The 18,169-nt window shown below is 58.4% G+C and overlaps 1 protein-coding gene across 1 annotated transcript in view; it reads right to left on the reverse strand.

Annotated features, from left to right (window-relative positions):
* Positions 1–225: 225 nt before the first annotated feature.
* Positions 226–18,169, reverse strand: part of OLFM1 (olfactomedin 1) — a 34,560-nt gene continuing 16,616 nt past the window's right edge. Inside the window, exons 3-6 of the mRNA XM_075559832.1 lie at positions 17,490–17,645; positions 15,334–15,553; positions 5,627–5,733; positions 226–1,909 (exon numbers count right to left, since the gene is read on the reverse strand). Coding sequence (XP_075415947.1) covers positions 1,235–1,909; positions 5,627–5,733; positions 15,334–15,553; positions 17,490–17,645 — 1,158 coding nt within the window. The 3' untranslated portion in view covers positions 226–1,234. The remainder of the gene's footprint in view (positions 1,910–5,626; positions 5,734–15,333; positions 15,554–17,489; positions 17,646–18,169) is intronic.

The raw sequence follows: 18,169 nt of genomic DNA on the forward strand, positions 1-18,169 counted from the left end.
CAGGGAGCGAGGGGCATGGGAAAGGAGACTCCTAGCTGAGCGTTGGCGCTGACTTTTGGGGGCAGGGCGGTTAGAGACCCGAGGGGGCAGGAATCCCTGCAAGTGCCCAGGGGAGGCCCACTCGAGCCCTGGGTCCTGTCTACAAGGACCCGGTGCTGTCCAGGCTTTCAACGCCCCTCCCCCCCCACCCCCGCCCAGAGACAAGGGAACACAAAACATTTCCTAATCCTTTATTGTTCCTTAGATAACTGGAGAGTACAAAGCCTCCTTCCGTTGCAGTTTTGTGGGTTTTTTTGCTTAAAAAGTGTCCCGTCCTCCCGCTGTGGCACCTCGCGAGCACTCACTCCTCGGCGGAAACCCAGGTCCCCCGAGAGACGCCCTCCAGAGCCACTGCGGGCTGCTCGCTAAGTGAACAAGGGGAGTGTTGAGGTCTGCGGTGACCATCCACACGGACCGGAGTCCGTCAGTCTCCGTCAGACCCGACACCAACTTTCATTTTTTCTCTTAAGGAACAAGACCACCCCCTTTATCGACCCGAACTACGGCATTGCATGTACGACGGTCATTGCATAAACTGAACACACAGAGTTACCACCTGGAGGGAACAACGACAACACTGCACAACACGTCTACGGCTACGCAAGTTCAAACGACGCAGGCACTAGGACTTGGTCTGCCACCCCGACCACCCGCCCGCTGAGTACTAGGGTGACGCGGCCCGGGTGCTGCCAGGGACCTCCGCACAGTTCATCTAAGAGACAACAACACGCCAAGAGACAAGGGAGGCGATGAGGGGTGAGTCACATTAGGCTACGCGGCCCCGGGCGGCCCCTCACGCTCGGTCCCCCCACCCCCCACTGATAACCGGGCCATCTTACTCGGCAGGCTGACCCACCCCACCCCGCGGCACAAGGTCCATGCGATCCTAACAGCGGGCTGTCCTCCGTGGGGACCGGCCAACAGTCAGAGCCTGGCTTCTTTAGTATGTGATGGAGGGGCGGGGGCGGGGCGGGGAACGGCCCGCAAAGCCTGGACTGCAGTTCCAGCTGCAAACACAGGGGTTCCTTCCCAAGTCTGCGGCCGGCTTGAAGGTGAGGGGGCAGGGGCACGGAGGTGCACGCCGCCCGGTCCACACGGCTGACCGGCTGCGAGACCAGCCTTGGCGTTTGGGCAGCAGTGTCCTGGGGGGCGAGGGCTCGGAGCCCCGGGCTCCGGGTGGGCATGGGGTTGGGGGCTACAGCTCATCGGACCGGATGACGTGGAAGAGGGTGACGTTGTACAGGATCTGGTGGCCGTTGTTCCAGGCGTACAGGGCGCGGTCCTTGGGGTTGTAGTCCAGCATGGAGATGTGGGAGTACTTGTTCTGGAAGGGGATGTCGATGTACTCGTAGGTGGAGGCGTTGGTCTGGTAGGCGTAGTGCACCTTGGTGCCCCCCGAGTAGCCATTGGTGACGTACAGGGTCCCGCAGATGACGAAGGCTTCGCCGGCGCTGCGCTTGGGGTAGCTGGTGTTCCAGGTCTGCAGCACCTGCAGGGAGACCGGGTCCAGCTTGCTGATGACGATGTTGCCCGCGTTCTGGTTGGTGGCGTAGACGGCCCACAGCCCGTTCTCGTCCACCATGAGGTCGATGTCCGAGTGGCCGCCCCAGGCGTAGTGGTACATGTTGTTGTAGCCGGCGTAGTCCAGGCTGCGCGTCTTCAGGATGCTCTCGGTCCTCAGGTCAAACCTGATGACAATGTGGCTCTGGAACTTGTTGAAGTAGATGGAGCCGTTGTAGACCACCTGGCCCGTGCCCGACCACGGGTGCGGCAGGCGGTGCGACGTGAAATTGTCCGTGTTCATGAAGTCCGCCATGGAGCGGTACTCGCGCACAAAGCGGTTGTTGTGGTAGCCGTCCATGTACCAGACCTGCGGGGAGAGCGGACGGTCAGGGGCGCCCCAGGTCCCGAGGAGGCGGAAGTGCCCAAAGACGAGACCTCAGGGCGCCCTCCCTGCAAACCCACTGAGCTTTCCAGCAGCTGCCAAAGTGGAGGCAGGCTGGGGAAGGATGCATGGGGGAGGGGGGCCTCAGGGGGTGCGGCCAGGGACTGTGGCGAGGGGGCATGGCATGGCCAGGGCCCCGGCAGGGCGCAGGGTATGGGAACTGCAGGGAGCAGCCAACTGCTCAGCAGCATACCTGATACCTGATGCAGGGGTGCATGTGTGGCCATGTGTCACATCAGTGCCCCTGTGGGGAAAGCTTTCCAGCCGCTTTAGAGTGCTTTCGTCACTGCCCACCAGTCAGGAAGCAACTGGGAGAGAGTACAGTGAACCGGCCAGTGGCTGTTGTCTGCACCCATCGCTCTGGCTGAGAGGCAGCGGCTCTGGGAGCCGCGGAGACAAGGCCTGGCTGCCAGTGCAGGGCCATCGGCGGGAGTGGGCACTCCAGAGTGCGGTGCTGTGTCCCAGGGCCCCGGGTCCCTTCCTGTACTCGGAACTGGATAAGGCTGGGGTCTTTCAAACCCCTGGACACAGGACTCACAGTTTGCTGTGCTGGGGGCTGGAAAACTGCAGGTGCCAGCTTTCAGCCTGGGGGTGGGGGGCATGGGGGACGGCTCCTTCAACTTGCCAATTTCAGAGGGGTGACCATCCCCTGGGGCCGGGATGGAGCTACAAGGGAGCCCTGACCCCTTCAATCTGCCTGGGGAGAATAGCTCCCACATGAACCCCCAGGGCGTCCACGCCTGACCAGTTTCACCAGTGGGGATGGAGGAGGGCTGGGCGGAGCAAGGAGGGGGTGTGTGCAGCATGTGTGTCCTTTGTGAGCAGAGCCCAGGGCTCCTGAGGGGGGGCTGCATGCTGGCCATCTTTCTCCGGTACCACTCAGGAGGGCCTGCCCTGCCCCCACCTGCTGCCCCCTCCCACATTCATCCTGCAGAACATCCCAGGGCACCAGAGAAGAGCACTCCCCTAGACTGCATCTGTTTCAGAAGCTGTCCTGGGCCCTTCTGTTCCTGGACCTGCCTGCCTTGGGATCAGTGCCCAGGACCTGCCAGGACAGCCCTCCTGTCCCCTGGGGACCCTGCTGGCCATCTTTGGCCCAGGAACACGGGCCCCGCTCCAGCTCCAACACAGGAGTCTCCAGCAGGGGCTTCTCTGAACTGCGTGCCCAGCGCGGCCGCCCACACCTTGACCTCCCACACCTTGACCAGGCTGTGCAGCCACCTGGCCGAGCAGGCCTGAGTCTGCCCTTCTCCTCAGTGTGCCCGCATGTCCACCTGCTCTTGGTGAAGGGGGCCAGCTCGTGCAGCAACCCCCACCCCCGACACGTGAGTGCAGAGCCCCGGGAGATGCTATTTCAAGGGCCTTGGCTCGATGACTTGGGCATGGAATCCGGTCCTGGCTTCGGTGTAGCAGGTGTCTGCCCCATGTCACATCTCTGACGTCAGGAGTGGGGAGGGGTGCGGATGGGGGACTGAGTCAGATGCCCAGCGGTTGGCAGGGAGTGGGAGGGACCTGCAGCCCAGTGTCCCGCCCAGCAGAGACAGAGTGGTGGGTCTGTGTGTGAGGTGCCCCTGCACCCCCCACATCCTGACAAACTAGTCCAAGTCAGGTAATGCCACCTGCCAGGCACCCGCAGGGGCCTTACTGACTGACAAGAGGCTTCAGAAAGCAGCTGGGAAAGTGGGATTAGGTGACCGGGGCACTTTCCCATCCACCTTTGGAAGTGTCCTCGTATCTGGGTGGCTCTGATACCATTTTCATGTCATCATTGGGCTGCTAATCACAAGGTCAGCAGTTTGAAATCACCAACCATTCTGCAGGAAAAAGACGAGGCTGTCTACTCTCTTTTAGGAAAGCTGCAGTCGGAGAGACGCACAGGAAAGTGCCCCGTTCCCGTCCCGCGCCATGAGTGGGTGTCCACTCGACGGCAGTGCGCTGGGTTTGGTGTTGGGCGCTGGAGGTGGTTTGACTCAGAGGCTTGTCCTCCGTGGAGCGTCTGTAAACATGACTGCGGGAGAAAGGCCTGGTGGTCCGGGGAATCCCTGTGGAGTCGTCACACCCTGCCCCTTGGGGTGGGGGCCTGGTGGGGCCTGGCAGTGGCTCCACTGGGTCCTGTGTTTTCCCTTGGCTCTGATGACAGTTGGGATGGAAAGACTGTCCTGTCCCACCTGCACACGTGGTGCCCTGGGCCCGGGCAGCGGGCAGCTCTGGGCACATCCTCCAGTCCGAGGGAGGAGGCTGAGGCTGCTAAGGTAGCAGCAGGGCTGAGATAGTTAAGGTTTATTGTGCCAACCTGGCTGATAAACACATGTGGGGTTAATTGAAGGGTGGAGGGATAAATGGCTCAGTGAGCCTCGCCTTTCTAGTTCTCGGATCTCTTGCTCTCTGATGGTCAGATCAGGGTGCAGCTGCCTTAACTAGTTCCCTGCTTCAGCTGGCAAGGCTCACTTCCTGCAGGACATCCCTGAGGAGAAGCCACATGGACCTATCCCGGTGCAGTCCTGGGTGCTGGAGCAGCCGTGTGGAGACCCCTGCCAGCGCTGAGATGCTGACATGTTCACTGACTGCAGTCAGCGTTAATTGCTGGTGTTTTGTGAGATGGAGGAGGACTCTGTAGATCAGTGTTGGACATATGGGCTAATGTTGGACTTGTGGGCTTGGACAGCCCTGGGTTGGGATGTTTTCATAATGTGCACGTACCCTTCATATAAAATTCTCTCTTATGCCTATAAGTTTCTGTGGATTTGTTTCCCTAGCTTACCCAGACTAGCACAAGGGTCATTCCGGGACTGCCGGGAGGCAGACACTGCAGCTTGCTGTGGTGGAACCGAGTCCCTGGCACACACATTGGCAGGTAACACGGGCGCCAGGTTGGGGATGGCCACCCTCCTCCAGGGCTCAGTGAGATGTGACAGGCCAGTCCAGGGGTTGGGATGTGGTGGAATCTCTGCACCTCAGTCTGGAGCCCCCAAGGCCCTCCCCATGATGCTGTTTCTTCCAGCTTGCCTCCAGGGTGGGGCTGGGGCAGGCAAAGGGGTGGCTGGGGATGCTTTCTCCGACTGAAGGCCAGTAGGGACAGTGTCCCCGAGTCCCCCAAGGAGAAGCAGCTCTGTGCTGCCAGCAGGGACCTCTGGCGGGCTCTCAGCTTTTTGTGGACTCCGAGAGAGACCAGCAGAAGGGGTGGGGACGGGTTAGTCCCCACCTCCTTCTCTGTGCCTTGCCCAGGGGGTAAAAGGCACAGGATCTTTCCACAATCAAAGGGTGCACTTCCTTCGGCCTGTGAGAGACATGGGAGTCAGCACCCAGAGCTCAGGGGACTTGGGTGGCAGTCTGGGGAAGGAAGGTGCCACTCCACAGGGTCTTGGAAAACAAGCCCAGCTAGGCCTCAGCTAGCCCCACCCTGTCCACTCAGTCCATCCCAGCCCAGGCTAACCTAGACAACCCGCCCAGTGTACCCCAGGCTACTCCAGTCCACCCTAACCCAGCCAGGCCAGCAACGGCCCCTCCTGGGGTCCCCACCCAAAGGGAGGGTCCTCTTCTGGCTGTGCACACAGAGCCTCTGAGGGGGTGACCCCTCCCCAATGACTCCCCACGACCAAACACCCCAGGAGGCATGGAGGTGGGGGGCATAAAGACACTCACCCTGTTGTCGCCTTCAGGGGCCAGAGGATCCGTCATCCAGGACCCAAACCGAGAGCCGGAGGTCTTGATGGTCACGGGATCACTGATGCCTGTCAGCTTGCCGCAGGCTGGAAGGGGATGCAGTGGGGGTGGGGGTGTGAGCGCGGTCACCGTGGTGGTGGTGGGGTGCAGGAGAGGGTGTGAGGGGAAAGGGTGACCATGAAGAGGGTGGGGGTGGGGGAGGGGCATGGGAGGAGTGTTTGAGGGTGGCCACAGTGGCCAGCCAGGGGAATCCCCCACAGGGGGCTCAGGATAAGACTTAGGATCCCACAGTTGGGGGTACTGGAACATTGGCTGGTCAGGGGATGCTAGAGTGACGAGGACCAGGGGGCGTCCAGAGCAGCCCTCCCTTCCCAGACTGAGGATTACAGGGGGGTGGGCTCAGCTGGCACCACCCGTGTAGGACTCAGCTGGAACCCAACTCAGCCCACACATGCACTTATGCACACACACACACACAGATACACACATACATACAGATACACAGGCACAGATAACACACACTTACACACCCACACAAACACACACAGACACACATACATACATACATACATACACATACACACCACACACAGACACACACCCTCGCTCCCCCCTGCCCCACCCTCTGTAGGGTGCCACTATATACATGGGTGAGACTCAGGACAATTGGGGATGGCTGCCCATCCAGGGCCGTCCCTGAGACCACAGCTGAAGGTGGGGCACCCACAGGGACAGACCTCGGGGCAGGCAGCCCTGCCCTGTCTGTCATGTGTACACCTCCTGAATGTGTGTGGCCCACCCCATCCCTGCTGCTTCATACCCATGTGTGCCCGTTTGCCTGTGTGTGTGTCCGTGTGCCCACACTGGGGTGGACGAGTGCCCGGTAGGGCACCATGCTCCCTGAGATTCACGGGGCATCCCCTGGCCTGCGGCCAGCCTCCCGACCTCTGATCAAGCTCAGACTGTGGGCAGAGTGAGCGGGATCCCTCTGGGGTATAGACAGGGTCCTGAGACCCTCAGGAAGAAGTCTTTCCTTGACAGACTCCAGAGCCTTGGAGGGACTCAGAGTGGGGGCCTGAGGGTACATCCGGGGCAAAGGAGAAGCAGGGGCCACCCTGGCCAGAGCCCACCTGATTCCACGCTGCCCAGTACTGGCTGCCTCTCCTTTACGTCCACCCCCGTTTGTCCATCCACTCACAGAGGTGCCTCCACCTTGGGCCCTTCCAAATTCAGCCCAGAGACATGGTGCACACAAATGTTTCCAAAAGAGAAAGCGCAGATGAAGGATGGGTGAGTAGATAGGGTGGTGGATGGGTGGATGGTTGAATGGATGGGTGGGTGGATGGATGTGCTGGTGGGTGGGTGAATGGAAGGGTAGGTGTATGTGTGTGGATAGATGAGTGAATAGGTGGATGGACTGGTGGGTAGATGGGTGGATGGGATGGATGGATGGGTGAATGGGTAGATGGTGGGTGGATGGATGGGTGAGTGGATAGGGGGGTGGGTCAATGGGTGGACAGAAGGGCAGCTGGATGATTGACTGTATGAGTCATCCCTCCATGCACGGGACTACTCATCTTAGCAAGAGTCCACTGTCAATGGCCTTGCCCCCTATCCCAGAGGAAGGGGCAGGAGGAGATGGATGGTGGCCACCGGAGAACTGTAAGGGTCTGGAGCCTGGACCATAGATACTAACTGTGGATTCAGGCTCCACATTCCTCACCTGGGCTATGAAACAGGGCTGTGGGGACAGGGCCACCCATCCCAGGGCCTTGGCAGGGTGTCAGAGGCCAAGGCACCTCTGAAACCAGGATTGGCATGTGCGCAGTGAGTCTCCTGGACTCGAGGGCGCCAGGGGAGAGGCCTACACCTTGGCCTGGGGCTGGTTGCTCGTGCTGACAGCTGTCTTGGGCCCCCACAGCGCCCCAGGACGTCTGAGCACTTGCAAGCATCCTGGAGCGTCTAGGAGCTGCACGGAGCACCTCGGAATGAGCCCAGCACCTAGAGCAGGAGCCCTTACTACCGAGCACCCAGCACCTCCGAGCACCCCCAGCCCAGCACCTGTGCAAGCACTGCCAATCACCACCCTCAGCACCTCCGAGCACCCCAAGTGCCACCAAGTGCCTCTGAGAACATCTCAGCATCTCCAAATATCCGCCCCCCCACCCCCCAGCACTTCCGTATACTCTACTGCTGGAGCGCCTCCACACGCCTCCAGGTCCTCTCACCCTGGTTATGATGCGGGGCTCTGAGGTGGCTCGGGAAAGGACTGCCCAGGGAGGAAGCCCTGTGGGAGTAGGGGTCCCCCTCCCCATCCAGGTATGCCCCAGCATCAAGTGCTCCAGGCGCTGGACCCAGCACCGTTGGCAGCAGGCCACCTTCTTCCTGCCGTGGGCACCCTGGTGCAGGGACCTCCACAGAGAGCTCAGGGGCCGAGGCTGGTGGCCTGGGGGCTGGGTGGCGGGCGAGAAGCCTAGCCTTGAAGCCTGGCCATGGGCACCTTACCCTGGGGCCACTGTAAGTCAGAAATTATTTTTGGTTCTCGGTTCAGACTGGCTGTGCCCAAGACCTCAAGCGACAGGACCTGGCAGTGCTCCAGGAGGAGCGCTTGGCAGAATCCTGGCTCATTCCATGGACAGCATCCCTTGTCTCATGGCCTGGCCGGCTCCCAGCAGGGTGCTCCACCCGGAGTGCTCAGGCAGAGGCTGCTTGCTGAGCTAGGTGCTGGATAGACACCATGACGGGACACCCAGACACACCCGGACTCTGCTCCCCATGGAGGCTCTGGTTGATCTCGAGGGGGGGTGGAAAGCCCCACCCAGGAGCCTGAGGCCAGTGCAGTCCTGGGGCTACAGGGTCTGTCTAGGGACCCAGAGCTGGGCCCTGAGTCTGTGGCCGGCTATTGCCTGTCCTCCTAACCAGGGCTTGTCTCCTGAGAGCCTGGGAGAGCTTCCCAAAGCTGGGCACTCACATTGACTAAGGCCCTGAGAACGTTAGACTAGATACTCTGAGAATGAAACAGCCTCCCTCCTAAGGGTGGGGATGGGGGCAGGAGCTAAGGGGCAGAGGCAGGCCCTCCCCAGGCACATTGGAGCCTGGCTGCAGGAGCTAAGGGGCAGGGGCAGGCCCTCCCCCCACATATCCAGAGTCCTCTGGGTCCCAGAACTGAAGGCGATGTCCCAGCATGGCTGTCACCCGCATTCCCGCTCTTAGTGAGCTGACACAGAAATGAGGGGGGAAGGTCCCCACATGGTTTCCAGGTGGGCGGAGTCTCATCCTGCTGTATGGAGGGTGGTGCCATGAGTCAGAGCCAGCCCGATGGCACCAGCAAACACCCACAGCGACTACCATCCTGGGGTGCCTTGGGGGTGCAGTGGTGCAGAAGTCGGTGGTGTCAACCCACCAGCCCCTAAGAACGAGGCAGCCGTTGGCTTCTGCAAAGGTTGGAAAACCCAACTCACTGCCCTCCAGCCTGTTCCCGGGGCCCCAGCGACCCTGTAGGTCTGAAAAGCTATGGCCTTAGAAACCCAGGGCTGGGAGTAAAAAAAGGAACTGGAGTGGGTTGGGGGTGCTTGGGGACCAGTTGTGCTGTCTTCTGGGGGCTGGCCTGGTGAGCCCTTTGAACCTGGCATCTCCACCGCCCTTGGCTTGGAGTAGCTTGGGTCTAAGACAACTTGGGGGCAGTGATACCAAGTCACTGGTCCCCAGAAGACACAGGCCTGAGTGGCCTACATTCTGTCTCAGAAAAAAATCCACCTTTGTGGAGTCAGTGCTGACTCACAGCGGCCCTCACGGGTTCCGAGACTGTCACTGTTGACTGGACTAGAGAGCCCAGTCTGTCTCCCAAGGAGCTGCCTGTGGCTTTGAACTGCCGACCATGTAGATCACAGCCCAGTGCGTGACCGCTGCACCAGCAAGGCTTATCTGCATTTTCTCTGTCCATTTACGTGCTGACCCACTTATCTTTGATGTATCTCTCTTACCTGTCCCCTGGCCCATCTTCTACCAACCTGTCTTTTATCTGTAGATTACCTGTCTTCCATTTACACACCTTGGGCAGAAAGACAAGGCTTTCTGATCTCACAAAGAGGAACAGTTTGGGAAACCCACAGGGGCAGTTCTACCCTGTCCTATGGGGTCGCTCTGAGCATGAATTGACTCTACGGCCGTGAGCTTGCTTACAGACCTATTACCTATATTCTATCTATGGTCTATCTGTCTGTCTGCCTGTGAGCTTACTAGTTGATTCCTATCACTTATTATTCCATCTATCATCTATGTGTCCATCTATTATCTGTAGTTTAACATTTGTATTCTATCTATCTATCTATCTATCTATCTATCTATCTATCTATCTATCTAGCCATCTATCATCTATCTAGCCATCCATCCATTCATTGGTCCATCTGCTGAGCCTGGGTGGTGATATAGGTTAGGTGTTAGGTTACTCACCAAAAAGTCAGTGGTTCAAACCCACCAGTCACTCCTTAGGAAAAAGAGGATGCTATGGGCACCCATAACAATATATAGTCGCAGAACCCTATATACTGTTCATAAGTCAAGTCAGAATTGATTTGATGGCAGTAGGTTTCTTAAAATCTATCCATCACCTCTCAGCCATCTGTCTGTCTCTCTATTTATCATCTATATCCTATCCATCTATCATCTACCTATTATCAATCATCCATCTACCTGGCTATTTATGTGTCTATTCTATTACTGATCCAATTATTCATCCACCATATTTATCCACCATCTATCTACTCATGTCTCATCAATATTCTATCCATCTATCACCTATTATAAAATGTTCAACTCTCCATCCCTCCATAATCTATGTATCTATTGGGTTATTTATTACTGATCCAACTATCCATCCATCCTTCCTTCCTTCCTTCCTTCCTTCCTTCCTTCCTTCCTTCCTTCCTTCCTTCCTTCCTCTGTGTAGTTTTCATCTCTTTGCCCTGTCTATCTCCTATCTATCTATCTATCTATCTATCTATCTATCTATCTATCTATCTATCTATCTATCTATCTATCAACACTGATCACCTGTCCGTCTACCCATCATTCATTCGTGCATACCCCACATGGCTCTTTTCAGGAAGCGTGCTGGCCCTGAGGTGTGACTGTCCCCTCTGAGCAGGACAGGGGCTCTCTCTACCTGCACTTGACAGACGAGGAGGAGGAGGGAACTCCAGACGGTCACTGTCCTGGGAAAGCCACAGGGATATCGGGGGGCACTTGCTGCCTTACCACACACCCCCTCCAGGCTGGGGGCCCACCGCATGGTGAGCCCCAGCATGCTGGGTGCTAGTGGGATGCAACCTGAGCCCAGGCCCGCCCTCCACAGTCTGGCCAGGGCCCCATTGACCCTGCACTGTCTCTGAGGAAGGACATGAACAGACAGGAACAATGGCCTCACCACCCTCTTCATTCCAAACCTGCCTTCTGAGCAGCCAGGGGCAACTATGGGAAAGCAAGCCCAGTAACCACGGGGAGCAAGCTCATCCTGCTCCTAACACAGGCCGGCAGGGCCGGACGGGCTGTGCCCCCCCCCACCCCCCCCCGCCAAGGCCGTGCAGCCCTGCTCACTGTCCCCTGGGACTCTGCTCCCTCAAGCCTTTGCATTCTGGGAAAAGAGGGTCTTTGTCTTGGCTTCTCATTGGTGCATCCAGTCGGAGCCTCAGGAAGGGCAGCAAATAGCAGGTAACACCCCTCCCCTCACCGCGCCCCGTGCTTCTGAGGCAGCTCAGCAGGGGCCTTGGGGGCTCTGTCCACCCCCACCCCCACTCCCCTACCAGGGCTCAGAAGGAGGAGGGATGTGAGCTCAGGGCCACTATGGGTGGAAAGCCAAAGGCCATGCCCGTAGAAGTTACACCCTCAGCCCAGCAGCAGCCAGCACCAGCATTTCAAATATCCACATGGATTCTGAGTTCTGAGGATGGAAGGAGATGGCAGGGTGACCCACCAGCCGGCCCTGACTCAGGACCCAGGTGAGAGGCCATGGTACCTCGTAGGCCCCCGAGAGCTCAGCAGCAACCCTACCTGGCACACGTGGACCTGGAGTTGGCCCTCCCCCCCAGCTCATCTAGGCATCTCTGTCCCACCTGTCTGTCTCTGGTGAATACTCCCAGTGCAGCGTCATCGGCTGGATTGTGACAACCCCTTCGCCCAAATCCAGAAATGTGTGTTAACTGAGCTAGGCCACTGTTACCAGTATCCAGTACTGTGGGGCTGTCTTTTGTTCCGTGGTCTGATGCAATCATCCTCTGTCTGAATGTGTTTTATATCCTGACCTTAGTATATGTTTAGGAGGTGGGATTAGGAAGAGTTGCATCCTGAGCCTCAGCCTTCTACAAGTCACGCCCTCACCAAAGCCACGCCCTCTCTGGACTCACGCCTTTCCTGTGACCGAAGATAAAGGGAGAGAGAAGCTGCAGAAGGGGCTGATGGATACCAAGAGTAAGAGAGCGAGGAGTGGTGTGGTCCCTTGGACCCAGATCTAGGGTCCCTGCACTGAGCCTGCCGTAGGCCCAGGAAAAGTGGGTGCCGAGACCCCCAGAGCGCTCCAGTATGCTGATGAGGGCCTGCCTCGGGGCTGACAGCGGCAGAAAGCCTTCCGATGGAGTGGCGCTCTGGCTCCTTCAACGCTAAGAGAAGCGCACGTGAGGTTTGTCAAAGCTGTCCATTTGTGGTGCTCTGTCCTCGGAGAACCAAGACAGCATTTGGTACCAAGAGTGGGGTGCTGCTCTGACAAATACCTACCACGCGGGGGCAGTTTGGAGGTGGGCCATGGGCGGAGGCTGGCAGAAGGTTCAGAGCGTCCACAGTACCTGACAGTAAAGGTTCAGACTGCTCCAGGAGGCTGTGGATGCCAGCGGCAGGTCTGGTGAGGGCTCAGAAGGAAGTGGGGAGAGCCGGAGGGAGTGTCTCATCCTCTCAGCGAAGGCACACGGTGCCGTCGAGAGAATGCTGCTAGACATGTGGACACGGATGTGCTCGAGGTGGCCTTAGGAGGAGAGGGAGGGCATGTGGGACAGCGGGGCGCTTGCCTGAACATCTGATAAGAGGCACAGCATGAAAATACGGCCTTGAACCTTGGCTGTGGAGATTTCTCATCACGATCCTAGAGGGGCCCTGGTCTCTCCTTGCCACGCACAGTAAACGGGAAAGAGAAGGGCTTCGAAGTGGCTGGGGCAAGACGAAAACAGAAGTGACAGATTTAGAAAATTCTGTTCTGCAAACCCAGGACCCGAGCTCTGGGGTTTTCACCTAGGGCTTGGCTGCGCGGTCTTCTGCAAAGAGATTACGCTTGTGAGAGACAGATCTAACCAACGACCACAGCCCAAACCCGCCAGCTCCGGCGGAGGCGGGCCCAGACATGATGGAGGGAGGAAGGCTGCCTTCCTGGAGCGAGACAGGCGGCAGGAGACAGAGGAGTATCTCTCATCCCCCAAGGGAAGCAAAGGCTTCCCCTGGAGCAGCGTGGAGATGAGCACAAATGGCTGAAGGAGCTTGGGGAGCAGGGCTTCCGGGTTTCAGAGGCTGGCCCTCGGCCTCCGGGGTCTCCAAGGCCAGCCCTTTAGCCAACTTGTGTCTAGGAGGTGGGTCTCCATAAAGGTGTGCCAGGGGAGGGGACGCTGCGCAAAGCTGAGGGCACAGGGTGGTTGTCATGTGGGTCTCAAGGTTGGAGGTTGAAGCCTGGACTCAGGGGCCTCCTTCCCACATCCAAGGCACATGGCTGACTCTCTGAGTCTGCTGGGCAGGGTCATTGCCCAGAGCACTTCAGACGAACTCTCAAGACTTTGGAGAACTGATGGAGGTTCCCCTGCTGAGTGTGGGACTCACTTGGGGACCATTATTCCTTCTCTCCCTCCAGTCTCTTATCTCTGGAGGAAATGTCTGTCTTGTGTCCACCCCACTGTCCTATGGAGCCAGAGGCCCTGACGGCTCAGTCTCAGGTCCACAGGTGCAGGGGCGGCATGCCCACGGATGGCATCTGCTGCACCTCAGACCCATCTTTGATTTAGACGATCCAGAAGAGGTGACGTTACTCTCAGAGTCGATTTTGAACTTTGGGGATGAAGTGACGGGGTGCAGCGTCTGGCACGTGGGAAGGACCCACGTGCTGGGGGAGTGCCGAGGTCGAAACTTCATGGACTGAAGATGTCCCACTAAAATGTGTCGACGTGGCTAGGCCGCGACCCGTTGTTTGTGTCCGCCTGCTCCGTTTTGTGATGTACAATCTGCCCTCTGTTTTCACCAGGCTGGCGGGGGTGGCGGCACCTCAAGGCCCAGCCCTCCAGGGGAGCATGGCTCAAGTCACATCTTGTATCTCACAGGAGACAGAAGGCGAGAGAAGGAAGCAGAGGACAGGAAGATCGCACCACCGCTCGGAAAGAATGCTGTGATCGGGGCTCATCCTTTGGACCCAGGGACCCAGAGGAGAAGGGGTGATGTCAAGACAGAGAGATCTCCAAGAGATGCCATTGAAAGGAGACCAGCACCTTCCCCAGAACAGAGAGAGAGAGAGAGAGAGAGAGAGAGAGAGAACCCTACCCTGGAGCTGGTGCCCTGAATCCGGACCTCCAGCCTCCTCAACTGTGAGAGACTGACCCTCCGTCTGTCCCAGCCGCCCTCCGGTGACAGCTGAGACAGCGGCCCTGGAGAACGAGCTGGGAAACATTCCTGAGGTCTATTCTCTCGCGGTGCATAGCATGTGCCTTAGCCAGCGCCAGGGCTTTTGCGAGAAAGACGTCCTTGTGCATGTTTTGTGGTCAAGAGGGACAAGAAGGCAATCAAGTCTGACAGCAGGTGAGGCCCAAGGTGGGCTTCCTCTCAAGGTCAAGTGACCCTGGAAGGTAACTGCGACGGACGTGAACAATCTCTGTGCTACACTAGTAAGAACTCTGCTGCAGGAAGATCCCCTGCCCCCCAGCTGGAGGGGGGCGGGCTGGGCATGGGGACAGGCTGTTGGAAAGTGAGCCTCGCCGGCCGCATGCGGAGAGGTGGACACAATGACCCGGGCACTGAAGAGCAACATGAGCTCTGGATCGAGAGTCAGAGTCCTGCCAATCAGCCCACGTGGGGTGTCCTCCCAAGGAATATGCTCGGGAGCAGGAGGGGGAGCTCAAAGGCTCAGGGGGTTCCGCCCCTTCCTGGCTGGCAGGAGGGCTGCCCTCATTGACCGTGGGCATCTCATCTTCCATGCTGGGACTGGACCATGGCGTGCCCCTCTATACTGGAAGTGAACGTGCTCTAACCCCTTGGGCTGTCCCAGCAGCCCTGGGACCAGACGGGTGTTTTTGGCCCTGTAAGTGTGTCTTCCCAACCTGCTCTACACACACACACACACACACACACACACACACACACACACACACACACACCCCTTCGATGGCACTTGACTCCAACAGCACCCACCTTTCTTTTCGCCCCCTGTGATCATCCTGCGTGGGACTTTGCCCAGCACTGGGACACGGCCCTGATGGGTGGTGGGGGGACGGACACTGCCTCTGGGGTCCTCTCCACTGCTCCTCAGGGTGGCCTACCCACGAGCCCTAGGCCGCCCTGGCCTGCTTCAGCCAGGCGGGCGCCGAGCACACCGGGGGTGTGGGGGGCACCGCTCCCTAGGCCTGTGCCCGCGCCTCACCGCTGCCGCCGCCGCGGGGATCTGAGCCTACCTAGTTTTTGCATGCATGCACGGAGCCTCTCCTCAAGACTGGCCACTCTGCTCTGCAGCTCATCGTAGTCATAGACGCCCAGCTCCTCTTGCAGCTCGTTAAGCACTGACGTCAGATTCCGGACCTCCTCCTTAAACTGCAATACCAATTTGGCATCGGCCTTGTACTCTTCCAACACGGGTATCAAAGGCCTAAGTTCATCCATTTTCGCTTTTATCGCCTGCAAGGTTAAAATAAGCTGGGTTCAGTGCGATGCGTGCAAAAACTCGTCACACCCCGCCCGGGCCTGGCTGCTCCTGCTCCCTACGGGCGGGCCCGCGCTCCCGACAGGCCCACTGATAGCCGAAGAGCACATTAACCAGTCTTCAGAACACCGGCTTATTTGGGAAAGGTCTTTATTGGCAGTTCAGAATGCAACATCTGAAGGGTACATGCTTTCGGCCACACACACAGTTCTTTCTTTCTTTCTTTTTTTTGTTCTTTTTCAAAAAATGCATTGACGAGCGTTCAAACTATTCATGGAATGCACCTACAGTCGCATGCAAAGGAGGGTCGTGGAGTGCCCACGGTCCTTAGCGATAAGGTGCCGTGGGAAGAATAATAGAAACGCATGCTGCAAAAAGGTCTCTGGCTCTCTCTCTCATGGTTACAGGGGACTGAGCTGCTCCTCCAGTCACTGCAGCAAGGAAAAAAGTCCCTTAAGTTAGCCCTGCAAGCAAGAAAACAGAACACTGTTGAAAGACTAGCTCCCTAGCCTGCCTGGGACAGATAGCCAGTCACAGACAAGTATGCTCACGGTCACGGCAAAACAGCCCAAGCACACGGAGGGCTTGAGGGCCACTGAAGAGCCGGGAGGGCTTTTCTGCTGAAATCCTGTAACTCGCTTTCCTGAACTGGGGGTGGAGGGGAGGGGGCATGGCATGGCTTTTGTGCTCCTCCCCGCCCCCCCACTACAAAGCACACTGCCCTACATTTCGAAATGCAGAGCCTCCCAGGCTGCTCCAGGAGACAAAGGGCCCGTATCTCCCTCCACAATGGGCACACAGACCCGTCGGGAACAAGGACACACTGTCCACCTGCCTCTGAAGAGAAGCGCCGCGCGCCCCCCTCCAGGGGACGGGGCGGCTACTGCGTTATTCATAGTATAGATTTGTCCCTTCATTAGCTCGCCATTCCGTCTACCTAATGGACTGCTTTTAAAGGAGAATGAGGTCTTGCTTCATGCAGGGAGTGCATTCCAGACAAACACTAGCACACAGAGGGCGGGGGAGGGGACAGGCAGGGAGGGAGGGCTCATCAGCAATGGTCCCTGGGGGAGCAGAGCTGTGCTTCAGCGGCCAGGGGCTGGATTCTCCATGCACGAGCTCGGGGCTCTGGACCGAGGGGCACGGAATTCCTCCACCTGATCTTTCTAAAGGTGCACAGGCTCCAGGTGTGTCTGCACCCGGTGGCATAGAGCTCAGTGTGAAACGCACTCTCGGGGGAGTTGATTCTGACCCACAGCCACCCCATCTGACTGAGTGGGACTACCCCACTGGGTCTCCGAGGCTGTCCCTCATAACAGTGGCAGATGGCCGCACGTGTCCCCTGAGCGCTGGGGGACTGGCCACCGGGCCCTTTTGAGTCGGTTGAGACATCCTTCCCTGGCAGGCAAATGCCCGCGTTCATGCCCAGAGCAGGCGGAGGACAGGGAACATGTACCCAGCACGCAAGAGAGACGCTGGTGTGTGTGTGTGCCGCCACTCCCCTGCCCGGCTACAGCGCACCTTGTCAGAGCTAAATTGGGTCAGGCTGGAAAACCCACTCTCAATGATCTTAGCTCAGAACCAGCTCGGATCAATGAATCTAATACTGGGCTAATGGGATCTACCTGCCGCGTGGGGAGTGACAAGAGCAGGTGGCGTCCTCCTCTAGCTCATCTGCCACCTGGACCCCTGGCTTCGGCACCAGATGGGCAGGCGTGCGGAAGGTGGCCCCCAGCCTGCCTCTGCTCAGGTGTCTTTCATCTGAGCATGGGGGGCGCCCCCCCCTCCAGGGGTGGCAAACAAGATCTGTGCTCCTCCCTGCGGGCCCTCACACTGCCTCTTGGGGGGAGGGGGCAAGCAAGAAGGGGAGAGGAGAGTGCCAGCTGGGAAAGGGGCGGGAGGCGGACGAACCTTGAACTGCCTGGCCAGGTGCTGCTTATGGCTCTCCTCCACTTGTTTGAACTTGGACTCCAGCCCTTTCATCTGGTTCTCCATCTTCTCCACGTACTGCAGGTCCCTCTGGGTCCGCCTGTCCAGAACCTCTATGGACTGGGACATGTTCTGCACCTGCCAGAGAGGCAACAGGTTCAGGAGGGGCTGCAGCAGGGCCAGGCCTCCACGCGGGCCTTTCCCTGCCCGCACCACTTTGACCGCTGCGGTTCCCGCCTCTTCCTCTCGCTAATCAGGAGCATCGCCCCGACAACCAGGATCTCCGAATGGAGCAAGCTGACAGGGCCCTAATCCAGACAGGGTGCCAGCTGACACCTGGGAAGGCAAACTGGGGGTCAGCAGCCTCTGCTCTGGGTGTAGCTGCGGTCCCAGGAGGTGGGTGGGCTACCCTTTTCTTTTTGTAGGGTGGGGGGAGTGCCTATTATTTCTATTTTGTTTCTCATCCACACTCACCTGCACCTTCCAGGTAGGGATTCTCTGCCCGCCCCGCCCCACTCCCCAGAGGAGAGGTCTGATTGTTTCTGGGCAGGGCGAAGGGCAGGAAACAACGGCTCTCCCGGCCTCACCATGCAGCCTCTCTCCCCTCCTCTCTGCCATCCATCACGCCAACAATATCATAAGCAGATGACTGCTCTGTAAAC

The sequence above is a fragment of the Tenrec ecaudatus genome, chromosome 10 (genome assembly GCF_050624435.1).
Source record: "Tenrec ecaudatus isolate mTenEca1 chromosome 10, mTenEca1.hap1, whole genome shotgun sequence".
Classification (NCBI taxonomy): Eukaryota; Metazoa; Chordata; class Mammalia; order Afrosoricida; family Tenrecidae; genus Tenrec; species Tenrec ecaudatus.